The sequence below is a fragment of the Littorina saxatilis genome, linkage group LG4, assembly GCF_037325665.1.
Source record: "Littorina saxatilis isolate snail1 linkage group LG4, US_GU_Lsax_2.0, whole genome shotgun sequence".
Lineage (NCBI taxonomy): Eukaryota > Metazoa > Mollusca > Gastropoda > Littorinimorpha > Littorinidae > Littorina > Littorina saxatilis.
The window spans coordinates 67,868,960-67,885,157 of record NC_090248.1 but is presented as its reverse complement, the minus strand read 5'-3'; the positions used below and the strand labels follow the sequence as shown (position 1 = coordinate 67,885,157).

The 16,198-nt window shown below is 44.7% G+C and overlaps 1 protein-coding gene across 1 annotated transcript in view; it reads left to right on the top strand.

The window, feature by feature from the left end:
- Nucleotides 1-16,198, top strand: part of LOC138963703 (general transcription factor 3C polypeptide 1-like) — a 64,367-nt gene that overhangs the window by 27,312 nt on the left and 20,857 nt on the right. The window contains exons 17-27 of the mRNA XM_070335549.1: nt 555-750; nt 979-1,079; nt 1,755-1,949; nt 5,072-5,270; nt 5,606-5,750; nt 6,647-6,687; nt 7,898-7,954; nt 9,017-9,250; nt 9,988-10,020; nt 14,581-14,669; nt 15,918-16,025. Of these exons, the coding sequence (XP_070191650.1) occupies nt 555-750; nt 979-1,079; nt 1,755-1,949; nt 5,072-5,270; nt 5,606-5,750; nt 6,647-6,687; nt 7,898-7,954; nt 9,017-9,250; nt 9,988-10,020; nt 14,581-14,669; nt 15,918-16,025 (1,398 nt within the window). The remainder of the gene's footprint in view (nt 1-554; nt 751-978; nt 1,080-1,754; nt 1,950-5,071; nt 5,271-5,605; nt 5,751-6,646; nt 6,688-7,897; nt 7,955-9,016; nt 9,251-9,987; nt 10,021-14,580; nt 14,670-15,917; nt 16,026-16,198) is intronic.

Genomic DNA, 16,198 nt, shown 5'->3' with positions numbered 1-16,198 from the left:
AGTAACCAATCACCCAGTACTCCGCCGCTGGACTACAGACGTTCTGATGAACCCAGTCCACATCAAGAAAGAAGAAGAAGAAGAAGAAGAACGTCTAAAGCTCAGACTCCGTAGCCCATCTTCGGTTAAAAACACACCCACGTACGGATGCTCAAGTGAAGCTGTGAGCTCTAGCGTCATGTACTCTTAGATGTGAGACCCCTCCCATGCAAGAACAGATCCCAAATATTAAGGTCACCTTCTGCTATTCCTGTGTCTTTTAACCTTGACTAAAATATACATTTAGTGATAGCTCACCTGCAGTGGAGGGACAATTTTGACCCAGTCTCAAGGGCTTTCTTCCATCGCAATAACACTGTGGACCCCCCATCGCCCCAATTTGAGACTTCACTCTAATTAAGACCCTGCTTTTCCGGACTTGCTGCCCACAGCCCCTGTACATTATTCCCCTTTCTAAGACATCTTTGATGTCAAGACCTGATTTTGTTAAAATGTTGTAGGTCTTGATAGGGGAGGTTGCACTGTATTTCATGGTGTGTTTTTTCCACTTTCAGGAAGGAGCTGGCCCAAGCAGCGCTGATGGGGGAGATGGTCCAAGCAGCGCTGATGGGGGAGATGGTCCAAGCAGCGCTGAGGGGGGAGATGGTCCAAGCAGCGCTGAGGGGGGAGATGGTGAAACGAAGGAACCGCCCGTGTATCTGGACATTGAGGACTGGCGCCGCTACATCAAACCTCTCAGACGCTACGACGGTATGGCTATTTGTGCATCCATTTTGTTGTTGTTGACGGAGGTCTCAAATCACTTTGGAGATCACATAATTGCATCTAATTGTAGGATTTTGCATAATTTTGTCAAACAAATTGCAGGGGCAGGGAGAACCTTTTTTTAATTTGTTAATTTCATGATCTCTTGGCTGTTGTGTCTTATTTGTGTGTACAAAAAATCACACGGCTGATTAAACATTGTGTGTGTTTCAGATGCAAAAGCGCTGTTGGGTCGTTCAGATGGCGTGTGCAGCATTGGTGACCTCTTGCTTGTCATGCCGCTGTCGCTGTTTGTCAAACTGACCAATGTGGAGGTTTGTCATCACACTTGTTATTTTATTGCATTTCATTTTTTTTATTTTCATTACAATTTACATCGCTGGGAAATTCAGGTTGCTTCCTCTCAGTGGAAAGTTGCAGCAACAGAGTTGCGCTACCTGGGTGCTCTTATGGCACAATTACCGAGGTTTTCTACCAACTGAGCTACTGGGCATCCCATTATTTTATTTGGCTTATCTGAAGGTGCTGCGAGAGCAGCTGTGATGTAACGACTCAAGATTCCCTTCCCAGTAAACACTGCGGGTTGTCAGCTCTCTTGAGAACAATTCTTGTTTGCTTTATGTCATATTAGCAGTTCAACTAGCCAAGGGGTGCAACTTTCTGACAGAACCAACAGAAAGACCAGAGGGGTTTGCTGGCTAAAGTCCCTTTATACTCTCCCTTCTAAGACCTAAAATAATCAGAGAAATTGAGGTCTTAAAGAGGAGGAAGTCTTGAAATGGGGCTAAATTCACAGAAGTTATCAACAGAGATTGAGAGGGGATCTTGAAGGGGAGGGGTGGGGGAGTTCCACTGTATGTGTGTCTAAAGAATGATGAATGTTTTTTAACGCCCTCACAGGTAAGCAACTAGGGGCATGTTCCCGGATGTTATCCCGACTTTAAATGATTGTGCATGTTCTAAAACTCTGGTCTCCTTTTATCTTTCAGATGCCGGATGTGATCAAAGACTTCCTGTTGGACGACAGAAAAAGGAACTACCCACTGACAGCTCTTCCGGTGAACGTGCTGGGACACATGCTGCGGATCAAGGTCTACATGATCTCCATCACCGAGGTCTGCCAGAACCTGTGTCGTCTTGGGCTACTGGCTATGGGGCCTCTGATGGCACATGAAAGAAGCAAGGTTAGTGGTCTGCCAGAACCTGTGTCGTCTGGGGCTACTGGCCATGGGGCCTCTAATGTTACATGAGAGAAGTAAGGTTAGTGGTCTGCCAGAACCTGTGCCGTCTGGGGCTACTGGCCATGGGGCCTCTAATGTTACATGAGAGAAGTAAGGTTAGTGGTCTGCCAGAAGCTGTGTCGTCTGGGGCTACTGGCCATGGGGCCTCTACTGTTACATGAGAGAAGCAAGGTTAGTGGTCTGCCAGAACCTGTGTCGTCCGGGGCTACTGGCCATGGGGCCTCTAATGTTACATGAGAGAAGTAAGGTTAGTGGTCTGCCAGAACCTGTGCCGTCTGGGGCTACTGGCCATGGGGCCTCTACTGTTACATGAGAGAAGTAAGGTTAGTGGTCTGCCAGAACCTGTGTCGTCTGGGGCTACTGGCCATGGGGCCTCTACTGTTACATGAGAGAAGCAAGGTTAGTGGTCTGCCAGAACCTGTGTCGTCTGGGGCTACTGGCCATGGGGCCTCTACTGTTACATGAGAGAAGTAAGGTTAGTGGTCTGCCAGAACCTGTGCCGTCTGGGGCTACTGGCGATGGGGCCTCTACTGTTACATGAGAGAAGTAAGGTTAGTGGTCTGCCAGAACCTGTGTCGTCTGGGGCTACTGGCTATGGGGCCTCTACTGTTACATGAGAGAAGTAAGGTTAGTGGTCTGCCAGAACCTGTGTCGTCTGGGGCTACTGGCCATGGGGCCTCTACTGGTACATGAGAGAAGTAAGGTTAGTGGTCTGCCAGAACCTGTGTCATCTGGGGCTGCTGGCTATGGGGCCTCTACTGTTACATGAGAGAAGTAAGGTTAGTGGTCTGCCAGAACCTGTGTCGTCTGGGGCTGCTGGCTATGGGGCCTCTACTGTTACATGAGAGAAGTAAGGTTAGTGGTCTGCGGATCCATGTCAACCAAGGGATAGAACTAAGACGTGAAGTAGAAGGCCAGCAGACGACAGGCAATTCTCTGTTTGTTTTTCGCTTCCTTCTTCACTTGGCGTGAGAGTTGTTTTCGTCCTACGGTGGATGCCGTCGTCGACGTCGATAAAAGTTTGGTGTTGGTTGTTGTCACTGTGAATCGTTGTGTCGATGCCGTTTTGTTTTGTTATCGGACACGATTGAGAACTGAGTTACGTTCTTGACGCTTGTGGATGCTTCACCTGTACAGGCTGTAGTGTGGGCTTAGGGTTACAGTGCGCAGCACTTGACAACAAGGTAAGTTCCTTATATAATGTAAGACAAAATTAATGCGGCCAATTTTTAAAAGAGTGTCGTATGTTTTGTGCTATATAATATATATAAAGCATGTTTTAGGACTAATTACATTGTGCAGTTAGGCTCTATAGTTTCTGACGATGACATCCGGGCTAACAAATCTTGTGGTGTAACGTGGGATCTTGATTAACGATGTGTTCTGCCGCAAGCAAGCTATGAAAGTTTAGCTCAAGTGTCGCCCTTAAGAAAACAAAGTAATTCTTAGCAAGACACTTGGATAGTAATTTTTATTTTATGATTGTCAGTATTGATGTTGGCAGTTAAAGAATCAAGGATTTCTCTTTAATTCTTTTATTTTGCATGCACACGGCTTAACACTATTGTGACTAGCACTGCCACGGCGTTAACGTCCTGCCTGCCCAAGCTTGCCACCAAGAAACTTCCCAAAAATCAGTAACTGTAAAGAAATCTGTCTAGCAAGCTTGAATTAAGTCCAATCACCACCAAATTTTGTGTACTAATTCAAAAATGGATGCCCAGTTCAGTCGTGCTATTTATAAGTTTGTCACGCGATTTGTTTTAGCAAAGGGGGGTGAAAGGGGGGTGAAAGGGGGATAATTTGTGTTTTTAACGTTTTTTTGTGTGTGTTTTATTTTCCACTGCTTTTTTTAAAAGTTATTTTTTAACAGAAAGTATTATAAATAATGTTATAACCAAACAAGGTGTAAAACCTATGAATTAGCTGAAATATTGTTAACATTGTACACAGAAATAAGGAGACAGTACAAAGAAAAAAACAAGCAAATCACGCATTCACTCACAGCATCCTGACTCAAATGAAACAAAACTGTAACACTCACCAAATGATGTCTAGGTAATCCATATTGAATATAAGTCACATTTTCACAACAAAGTACCAACTGTACACCTATGAACAATTCCAAAAGGATTTGAAGGCTCCAGCCATCCATTGTTATCAGTGCTGCCACGCCCCTATAACTCCTGCACGATTCCGAGATACATGTTCGTCTAGCAGTATCACCCCCTACCACGTGTAGTTGCCGACTCGTACTAGCAACAACGGGACTGTTTCTTCCTCAATATCACTGCTATTATCGCTTTCTTGAGGCTAAAACGACACGATGTATCATGATCTACAGGATCCTCAAGATCCAACATCCGGAGAATCTCCTCCCGTGACAAGGCTCGCCTTCGATTCATTTTTTTTGTTCGAAAACACCACGCAAATCTGCACTAATTTGATCAAGCCGGAAGAGAAAACCACGTGTATCAAGGGAAACAACTCAATTTACTGCAAGCTTCAAAAACCGGGAAGCAATCACGAGTCGTGTACCTTGTATGTCTAATACTAAAATAGTCACTTCCCGTCCGTGGGCGTTGCAGCGCTATTACTAATATAGTCACCTCCCGTCACGAAAGTGTTAAGGTGCTAAACTTTAAAGTTTGGCTAGATTTTGATGTGTTTTTATGGCTTGTGGCGTTAAGCAGACAATTTGACTAGATTTGAATGTGTCTTACTATGGCTTGTGGCGTTAAGCAGACAGTTTGACTAGATTTGGATGTGTCTTACTATGGCTTGTGGCGTTAAGCAGACAATTTGACTAGATTTGAATGTGTCTTACTATGGCTTGTGGCGTTAAGCAGACAGTTTGACTAGATTTGAATGTGTCTTACTATGGCTTGTGGCGTTAAGCAGACAGTTTGACTAGATTTGAATGTGTCTTACTATGGCTTGTGGCGTTAAGCAGACTGTTTGACTAGATTTGAATGTGTCTTACTATGGCTTGTGGCGTTAAGCAGACAGTTTGACTAGATTTGAATGTGTCTTACTAAAATGTGGTTGTGTTTTTGTGTGAGCAGCAGTTTCTATTCCTGCGCAAGTCGGGCCTGTTGCTGAACACCACCTACAGCGCCCCGGGTCAGATTATGACCTCACTACCGGAGGGCATGACCGCGTTTCCGGAGATACGCGTGCGCTTTGACTCCCTGGAGAATGTTGACGACTTCTGGCGCCAGATGCAGACCATTGCGTTTGCCACACCGCTCAACAGAGCATCAGGTAATAGATCAGTGTCGCATGACATTAATGACTTACGATACCGATACATGCAGACCATTGCGTTCGCCACGCCACTCAACAGAGCATCAGGTATAGATCAGTGTCGCATGACATTAATGACTTACGATACCGATACATGTACAGCCTGGTGGTGACCTTGCCCTTCATTTTGTACTGCTGATATGTTGAAGTCACTAAGACCAACTTCGTTCTTGAAATTCTTTGTCACTTCCTCGGGAGACGTGGGTACAATAAAATGGAACATTTTCTTTGACGCACCAAACCTGCATGTAAACAATCGTAAGACACCACATGTGCTTCCATTTTGTGCGCAGTGTCCGACAAGGAGTGTGTGCACACTGAGGAGACTCAGTCGCTCAGTGAGGCCCTGGCCTACCAGAAGTTTGGCAATATTCCGGAGGATTTCTGTCTGCCTGGAAATCGCCGCGGTGCAGCAGGAGCAGACTCTACCCTCTACGTGTGAGTGGAGTTTTATACCATGTGGAGTTTTACACTGTGAAGTTTTATACCATGTGGAGTTTTGTACCATGTAGAGTTTTATACCATGTGGAATTTTATACCATGTGGAGTTTTACACTGTGGAGTTTTATACCATGTGGAGTTTTACACTGTGTAGAGTTTTATACCATGTGCAATTTTATACCATGTGGAGTTTTATACTGGTAGTTTTAATACCATGTGGATGTTTATACTGTGTAGAGTTTTATACCATGTGCAATTTTATACCATGTGGAGTTTAACACTGTGTAGTTTTATACCATGTGGATTTTTATACTGTGTGGATTTTTTATACCGTAAGGAGTTTTATTCCATAGTGTCGCCCAGTACAGACCATCAAAAGTGAACAAAATCAGGTTTCAGAGAGGGGGGGGGGGGGGGGTGATCGGTCGAGGTCGGGGGCTGTGTGTGTCTTAATTTGGGGGTTTCACAGTATGTACAATGAAGACTCTGACAAAGGCCAGTGAAGGCAAAGGCAAGCTGACAGTATGTACAATGAAGACTCTGACAAAGGCCAGTGAAGGCAAAGGCAAGCTGACAGTATGTACAATGTAGACTGACAAAGGCCAGTGAAGGCAAAGGCAAGCTGACAGTATGTACAATGTAGACTGACAAAGGCCAGTGAAGGCAAAGGCAAGCTGACAGTATGTACAATGTAGACTGACAAAGGCCAGTGAAGGCAAAGGCAAGCTGACAGTATGTACAATGAAGACTCTGACAAAGGCCAGTGAAGGCAAAGGCAAGCTGACAGTTGTAGGTGAAGAGTTCCAGTGACCACAATGGGCTGCATTTCACACAAAAGCCCTTTTAAAATAAAAAATCTTATTTGACTTTTTCTCTTCTATTTTGCTTTTCAGTCACCTTGTGAGAAACTGGGCTCAAGTTGCCAAGTTAAATAGTGAGTCATGTTTGAATTTTGATTATCTTTATCAACAACTTCAGACTGATTACCTGCGTGAAAAATAACTACCTGAAGAACGTGTAGTGGGTGCACATCCATGATACTGGGTAACAGTTAAGGGACATGAGCACTCTGACAAAAGGTGTCAATAATCAAACTTAAACAGGCTTGTACACATACAAAAGACCTTTTTTCAATCAGATATTCCAAAGACAATAAATGGAAGGTTCTCAAGCAGCTATTTCATCACAACACATTGACAATTGACTGCGTGAAGTCAGTTAGTGTGCTTTGCGTACATTACAGAAGGAAACGAAACCAAGTGAAATCGGAAAGTCGTGTGTGTTTATCGCCGATCATTGATATTTTTGAAAGATCTATTGCTCAATTTATATTATTTTCTGTGTTTTTATTGGAAAAATGTGTCCTAACCTAACATCATGTGCCCCAACAAATGATCTTTGGAACAAAAACACCAGTGCATAGAAGTGAGAAGCTTTGTTATGTCCCACTTGCAAGCGCCATTTTGAGGCCATGCTTCGATAAACAAAAATAAAAATATCAAACAAATTCACAAACACAACTTTTTTTGCAAACTTATTTTATTTCATAAGACAAAGTTCTCATACATCACATGAAACCATCAACTGAGTCCAAGGCTTTGTGAGAGCAAGTTTATAGACCAGCAAAGTTAGTCACACACTGATTTTGTAACTGTTACCCAGTATCATGGACATGCACAGGTTGAAATATGTGAATCTGTGTAACTATGTTCTTGCTTGTTTTCCTGTTGAATTGTGTCAGTGTGTGTGTGTGTGTGTGTGTGTGTGTGTCTGTCTGTCTGTCTGTCTGTCTGTCTGTCTGTCTGTCTGTCTGTCTGTGTCTGTCTGTGTGTCTGTCTGTGTGTGTCAGGGCTAATTCCTCTCATCTGCAAATGTACAGCTTTTCAGAAATGTTAGTATTGAGAAAGTTATGAACGTGTTCAAATTCGCATCAGACTGCACCTTTTTGTGTAAATTTCAAAATGTACCTCCTTGACTTTCTTGTGTTTGGGATTTCTTCATTGGTAATGGTATCTGTGTATCTGCCAGTCTTGATGTATGTCTGTGACTGTTGGCAAGTGGTGTAGTTTTGTGTTGTTCACTGTTTTTATCATTATTTGTACTTGCGCTGTAATGTATTGACAGTCTACTGTCTCTGTCCTCAGCCACTGAAAGAGAAACACAGTTAGGAGAAACATTGAGGCCTGGAACTGAGCTCCCTAGTAAGTATTGGCTGTCTGCCTGCCTGGCTGTTGTCTGTCTGTCTATGTCTGTGTGTCTGTCTGTCTGTCTGTGTGTGTGTGTGTGTGTGTGTGTGTGTGTGTGTGTGTGTGTGTGTGTGTGTGTGTGTGTGTTCCCACATGTGTGTGTATATGTGTGTTTACACACAGAGCCTTTTTGACACAGTTAATATACTGTCCCATACTGTTTTGCATCAAGGTCTATGTTTGCCAAGGGAGGGCATTCTATTAGTACTCTGTATAACTTTGACCCTGTTCTTACTGCAGTCATGTCCCTTTTATGGTGAACCCAACATCAGTGCATTTTTGGACTGAAAATAAGAGACAGAGCCTGACATGGTTATTTTGCTTCAGTGAACTGCATCGAGTGTTTGCTCACCTAAACCTTGTGCTGTACAACGTTCTTACTTTGTCATGCTGCAGTACAGTACCTCTCATGAGAGGACAACTCCAAGTAACACCTCTTTTGTCCCTGTGTGTATTGTCTTCACCCGACATGTTTTCCCCCTCCATTTTCATCCCCCTCCATTTTCATCCCCCTCCATTTTCATCAGTTTATAAGTGTCCCATTGCTGGGCATTTTCGGGTCACTTTCTCCGAGTGGAAAGCTATCAGCAACAGAGTCATGCTCACGGGTGTGTGCGTGTTTAGGTGTCATGAGCCACCTATACCTCTGGCATAATGTGTGACACAGTGGTGACACAGGGGTGGGACATGGCTATGATTTGTGAGCCTGCACACAAAGTTGACCTGTGGCCATCATGGCCTGGGTTTCAACCCACAGCCCGTGGATCACAAGGCCAATGCTCTACCAACTGAACTACACTTTCAAGTGGTCCTAAAGGTGTCCCTTCGTCACACAAATCAAAGGAAATATTTGTGTGTGTGTACTTTAATTTTGAATTTCAATGTCTGGTAGAAGGTTGTTTTGTCAAGCTCCCAGAGAATGGTGTTTTGTGGTGAATAACACTAATATTAAAAAGATTTGTTTGAAGATTATAATTCAGGAAACACTGTGTACAAGTGCTTGTTATAAATTTCCAGCAGTGAAACAAATGGCAGGACCAAAGGAGAAGCCCCTTGCCAAAAAGAAACCTGCAGACAGAGGTATAAGCTCCAAGGCTTGCAAGTCGACCGCCACTGCTGCCAAGAAGACGACCTCTGCAAAGGTCGGGAAGAAAGGGAAGAAAGGTGCAAAGGAAAAAGGACCTGTGCATGTGGTCTCAAAGAAAAAGGCCCCCAAGTCTGCTCTACGAACAGCCAGGATCAGTTGCAGAAGTATGGTTGTAGTCAACAAGGATTTATTTCTTTGGCAAATTTGCCGAAATGGCAGTACAAGTTTTGGGAATTTTCAAAAGTTTTTGGCAGTCCTTGTGCGTCTTCTTTCCCGTCTCGTAAAACTGTTTGGTAATAAGACCAAAATACTAAGTTTTCAGCGATTTGAAATCAGTTTTGGCATATCACTTGACTGCTAATACCAAAGAACATCTCTGACGAGAAAACAATGAATTTTGCATCCATGCAGAAAGTCTTATAAATCCTTGCATGCAGATATGTTCACAGTTGCAGACACACACCCCGGACAATACACATTCACACACACACACACACACGCACGCACGCATGCATGCACACACGCATGCATGCACACACACACACGCATGCACGCACGCATGCACGCACATGCACGCACATATGCACGCATGCATACACACACACACACACAAACACACACACGTGCGTGCGCACACACACTTTTATCTCTGTGTTTGTGTGTCTGTCATGCTCATTCTCACTATTCTCTTTCTGAAGAGTGAACAGGCCTAAACTTCATTAGCATAGCAAACAGATTCATTCAGAAACAATTTCAAGGATGCCTGTGAGTGTGTGTCAAAACTGTGAAGACTGACATAGAAGAGCTATGATTTGTTCTCTTAGTCATTCGCGGGTGTTTTTATTTCATCATCAATATGCATGATAAGTAAATGTAATAGCTTTGCATTTCTTTTCAACAGAGGCTGCCAAAAGGAAGGAGAGAAAGAGCGTCGGTAAGCTTTCATTCTTCTTTCTCTCGCTGTGTTCTCATGAGTAGAATGGGCCGATAGAATGATTTGATCATTTTCATTTGAGTGTCTCTGTTGGTGTGTTTGTATGCTTTTACAGAGAAAGCTCCATTCAGCCACTTCCATTGAAGACTTGCTTTTTGTTTAAGGACCTTGCTTTTCAGATTTCGTAGTCACAACCTCTGTAATTTACTTTCATATCAAGACTTTCTCCCTTTCAGTTTCGTAAAATTCCATCTTCCGCCGCCACTGATTTGACAAGTAAATCGAATAACTTCGGGACTGAAAATGAAATATGCTGATGGTAAATTCCGACGTTGGAGCTAGAAGGATTAAAATGTAAATGGCTGTGGAAGTGACATCCAGATATTTCCTGAGGGCGCATCGTCTTTGGAGGCTTCCGGCAGGTTGGCTTCCCGGTTTCCGGTTATGCCGACCAGCCTTTTTTGATTTAGGCAACTAATTGCTGAAAAAGTCGTTTGACTTGCCACGTGCTGTGGAGCGGTAGTGACGTCACACATGCCAGAGGGGAGATAACCCCTATGGACTGGCGTCCTTACCGACGCACTATTGCAGCACTTTTTTTGTGGGGTTGCTTCCCTTTGACGGATAGCGTATTTCAGACCTGTAGCATCTCAGACTGTGTCAATTCTTATATGTGATTCGGGTAATCAAATGAAAATTTATTATTAACATTTTTGAGTTTCGGCTCAACATCTCTGATGGAAACAGGCTTTACACGGGATAGACCATGCCTCCCCTTGGACACACACCAAGACTCAGCGGCCTGGCTGCCTGCTGTGGTCAGTTGATCAATTCATTCCTTAAAAAGCCACTGATGGCCTTTACGCAAATTGTTAATGAAAAACATTCCCACTGTGCAGAGAAAACGCCGGGGAATATAGTCAATTTTTGTACAGATTTTAGTCAAGCAGTATGTAAGAAATGTTAAGTCCTTTGTACTGGAAACTTGCATTCTCCCAGTAAGGTAATATATTGTACTACGTTGCAAGCCCCTGGAGCAAATTTTTGATTAGTGCTTTTGTGAACAAGAAACAATTAACAAGTGGCTCTATCCCATCTCCCCCCTTTCCCCGTCGCGATACAGCAGTCCCTGCAATGTACGGCCCCCGGCGTGAGCGGACACCTGACATGTACGGACACATTTGCTCGGCACGGAGTGTTTTCCTTCTATATTTGCCCCCCCTTAAACGGACACCTGCAAAACGTGGACGCGGACACTCATTTTCGGTCCCAAAAGCAGGTCATACCTCCAATGTACGGACAGACCATCGTCAAATTTTCACCACAACAAAATCGATAACAGAGCAGTCCGGCTCTTGGTACAAAGATCACAGCCGCAATGGTGTGATGACAGTCACTGATAACTTGAGTGCACGTGTACCCATCGTGTGTCTGTGTGTAACCTCTTTCATTGACAAGATACTCTTGTTTCCCCTCAGCCTTGACCAGTGAGTCGGTTGCCTAATCTATGAACCCTTCAGTTGTCTTGCTTTGTCAAAAGTTACGACACAGTCAACTGGTTTTGCTCTGAGTGAACAGTGCAGCTGGTCTCTCTGCCCACAGCCCCCAACAGTACATGGCTGGAGGGAGTGAGAGAGAGAAAGGGGGGGGGGTGGAGGGTTAGCTGGCTAAACTCTGTGGGGTGTCGATGTCCGGTGTCACCGCATGTCAGCAGGAAGAGCATTGGAGAGAAATAGAGAGGTGTACTCTTCCACACAATTTCCAAGCATCAGTTGTCACGGCTTGGGGTAGGCATTAGTGAGGGAGAGTGGGAGCTGTGTTATGTACAGTGTATTTCCGACTGAAGAGTGAAAAGTCACTGCCATGCCACATGATCGGCATGCAGTCAATAAAGCCAGACAAGAAACAAATAAATTACTTGATTATGACATGCAGCTCTATCTGCTGCTATTTATTCAAACTGGTTTTCAAGCTTATTCTTGCAAAGCATCTGCACACGCTCCTCTGTGCTGTGTTTGTGTGGCTGCTTTCGTATGTCAGAGCATGGTGAGTGTGTTCACTGCCTTGAGGATTTATTTTATCTCTTCTTTTCAACACTTTTCATACAAATCATTTTTACAGAACGAAGTTTAAAGAAGTATTAGGAGTTTATTGTTATTGTTTAGTAGCCACAAGAAGTGATTAGCATAGACTCAATCCTGTTGTTTGTGTGTCTCTGTGTGCCCCGGAGTGTATGGGGGAGGGGGTGGTGTGGTCACCCCTCCCGTGACCGGACACCTGCAATGTACGGACAGTTTTGCTATGGCCCAAGGGTGTCCGTTCATGAGAGGGACTGCTGTATAACCTTTGTGGTTGAAAACGACGTTAAACACCAAATAAAGAAAGAAACGCCTGGCCTGTTCAGATTTGGTCGGTGAGCAAGTGAAGGGATTGTCTTATCCCATGTATTTATTTATTTATTATTTATTAAGGAGATTTCTATAGCGCATAACTAAAAGCACTATGTTTTTTGGTCGGTGAGGGATTGTCTCATCCCATGTAACAGCCTGTTCAGATTTGGTCGGTGAGCAAGTGGAGGGATTGTCTCATCCCATGTAACAGCCTGTTCAGATTTGGTCGGTGAGCAAGTGAAGGGATTGTCTCATCCCATGTAACAGCCTGTTCAGATTTGGATTGGATTGGATTGGATAAGATTTACAGTCCAGTGAGGTTACCCTCATGGAAATTCGGGCTGCTTTCTCCCCAGGGAAAGTGAGCTGCCATACATACGGCGCTACCCATATATTTTTTTTTCTGCATGCGTGTATTCATGTTTCCTGAGACTTAATGCCGTGTGAGATGGAATTTTTTTTTTTTTACTTTATTCCAAGTCCCACGGGTATTTGATGGACATTTTTATCTATGCCTATACAATTTTGCCAGGAAAGACCCTTTTGTCAATCGTGGGATCTTTAACGTGCACACCCCAATGTAGTGTACACGAAGGGACCTCGGTTTTTCATCTCATCCGAAAGACTAGCACTTGAACCCACCACCTAGGTTAGGAAAGGGGGGAGAAAATTGCGGCCTGACCCAGGCCTGAACACGCAACCTCTCGCTTCCGAGCGCAAGTGCGTTACCACTCGGCCACCCTTATCCCATGTAACAGCCTGTTCAGATTTGGTCGGTGAGCAAGTGGAGGGATTGTCTCATCCCATGTAACAGCCTGTTCAGATTTGGTCGGTGAGCAAGTGGAGGGATTGTCTTATCCCATGTAAACAGCCTGTTCAGATTTGGTCGGTGAGCAAGTGGAGGGATTGTCTCATCCCATGTAACAGCCTGTTCAGATTTGGTCGGTGAGCAAGTGAAGGGATTGTCTTATCCCATGTAACAGGCTGTTCAGATTTGGTCGGTGAGCAAGTGGAGGGATTGTCTTATCCCATGTAACAGCCTGTTCAGATTTGGTCGGTGAGCAAGTGGAGGGATTGTCTTATCCCATGTAACAGCCTGTTCAGATTTGGTCGGTGAGCAAGTGGAGGGATTGTCTTATCCCATGTAACAGCCTGTTCAGATTTGGTCGGTGAGCAAGTGGAGGGATTGTCTCATCCCATGTAACAGCCTGTTCAGATTTGGTCGGTGAGCAAGTGGAGGGATTGTCTCATCCCATGTAACAGCCTGTTCAGATTTGGTCGGTGAGCAAGTGGAGGGATTGTCTTGGGGCGGGGATATAGCTCAGTTGGTAGCGCGCTGGATTTGTATTCAGTTGGCCGCTGTCAGCGCGAGTTCGATCCCAGGTTCGGCGGAAATTTATTTCACAGAGTCAACTTTGTGTGCAGACTCTCTTCGGTGTCCGAACCACCCCCCGTGTATACTACATTGGGTGTGCACGTTAAAGATCCCACGATTGACAAAAGGGTCTTTCCTGGCAAAATTGCTTAGGCACAGTTAATAATTGTCTACCATACCCGTGTGACTTGGAATAAGGCCGTGAAAGGTAAATATGCGCCGACATGGCTGCAATCTACTGGCCGTATAAAATTTCATCTCACACGGCATTACTGCAGAGCGCCTAGAACTGTACCCACGGAATATGCGCGATATAAGCTTCATTGATTGATTGATTGATTATCCCATGTAACAGCCTGTTCAGATTTGGTCGGTGAGCAAGTGGAGGGCTGGTCTTATCCCATGTAACAGCCTGTTCAGATTTGGTCGGTGAGCAAGTGGAGGGCTGGTCTTATCCCATGTAACAGCCTGTTCAGATTTGGTCGGTGAGCAAGTGGAGGGATTGTCTTATCCCATGTAACAGCCTGTTCAGATTTGGTCGGTGAGCAAGTGGAGGGATTGTCTCATCCCATGTAACAGCCTGTTCAGATTTGGTCGGTGAGCAAGTGGAGGGATTGTCTCATCCCAAGTAACAGCCTGTTCAGATTTGGTCGGTGAGCAAGTGAAGGAATTGTCTCATCCCATGTAACAGCCTGTTCAGATTTGAGACGGCGAGACAAATTGTTTACACGAGAAAGAGCGTGCCTTTGAATGCAAAAAGTTTGAGTTTACTTGATGATGTTGGTGGTTCCACAGCGCCCCTGATCCTGGATGAGACGGATGTGCAGGCCAACAGTTTGAAGACTGTCGGGAGACGCAGGTTCTCTTTGAAGGAAGGGAGTGTGGTGAGTATGGTTCAGTGTGCTTGCTTGTCATTTGTGTGTAGCACGTGCATGATCTCTTTTCCGTTTTTACTTACTGTCCGTTATGCCGGTTAGCATGTAGGGCAGCAAGGAAGGACCTCCACTCCTGTGTGTTTTGGGCCAGTCGTCTGGATGGTAATCCCACGTATAGGTCAGGGTTCTTTTCAGTTCATTTCATACTTTTTCGTGCCGTCGCTTGAAAACTCAGGCCACTTTCTGGCAGAGGAAAGCTAGCAGTATCAAGAGTCATTGTGCTTTCCTTCTGCTTGACACAGAAAGGGCGACAGACTGAACATGAATGTCAAACAATGATTAGAATAAGTGATGCAATTTCAGCGATTATGTTGACCACACGATCCAGGAGGTGGTCAGCATGACACACAGAGAGAGGGTGTGTTGGTGCCAATTTATAAGAACCGTCACTGCTGATGACACACAGAGAGAGTGTGTGTTGGTGCCAATTTATAAGAACCGTCACTGCTGATGACACACAGAGAGTGTGTGTTGGTGCCAATTTATAAGAACCGTCACTGCTGATGACACACAGAGAGAGGGTGTGTTGGTGTCAATTTATAAGAACCGTCACTGCTGATGACACACAGAGAGAGTGTGTGTTGGTGCCAATTTATAAGAACCGTCACTGCTGATGACACACAGAGAGTGTGTGTTGGTGTCAATTTATAAGAACCGTCACTGCTGATGACACACAGAGAGTGTGTGTTGGTGCCAATTTATAAGAACCGTCACTGCTGATGACACACAGAGAGAGGGTGTGTTGGTGCCAATTTATAAGAACCGTCACTGCTGATGACGCACAGAGAGAGGGTGTGTTGGTGCCAATTTATAAGAACCGTCACTGCTAGGAATCTTCCTCTTCTACATTTGTGTACGGCAATTACCCTGTGCACTAGGGGACACGAGTGTGTTTTCAATGTGTATGGCCTTTTTTCCCCACCATTTTGGCAGTCATACTCTGTGTTCAGGAGTTGCATGGTGGGTGTTTTCATGTTTCTATAACCTAGCAAAGTCAGATATGGATTACAAGATCTTTTCCATGTTTATTTGATCTTGCGCATGTATGTACGCACGAAGGGGAATAAGGTGTGCACATAAGTTGACCTTTGAAATTGGAAAAAATTCCCCACTCTGAACCCTCCTGGTGCATCTGGGTTTCGAGCTCGGAAGCTTTTGTGCGAATCTACGGTAAGAATGTTTGGCTACATATTTCAGGTGATGCTGGGGAAGGTGGCCCTTCACTTCCTGGTCGGCATTCGTCCCGGCCCGCTCCAACGCAGGTACTACTCAGCCATCAGAGACATCATTCACCAACGCTTTGGGGTAAGTATCTCAAGGGAGCCACGTCTTTGCCTCTGTCGTTGTAGTGTGCAAATATTTCTTGTACTTGCGCAGTATACAACTTACATGCACGCTGCAGATTGTGGTCTCTTTTTTTCTGAGACTAGGAACAGACTGACTGTATGTAACCTTTCTCATGAAAAAAAACCCCAACT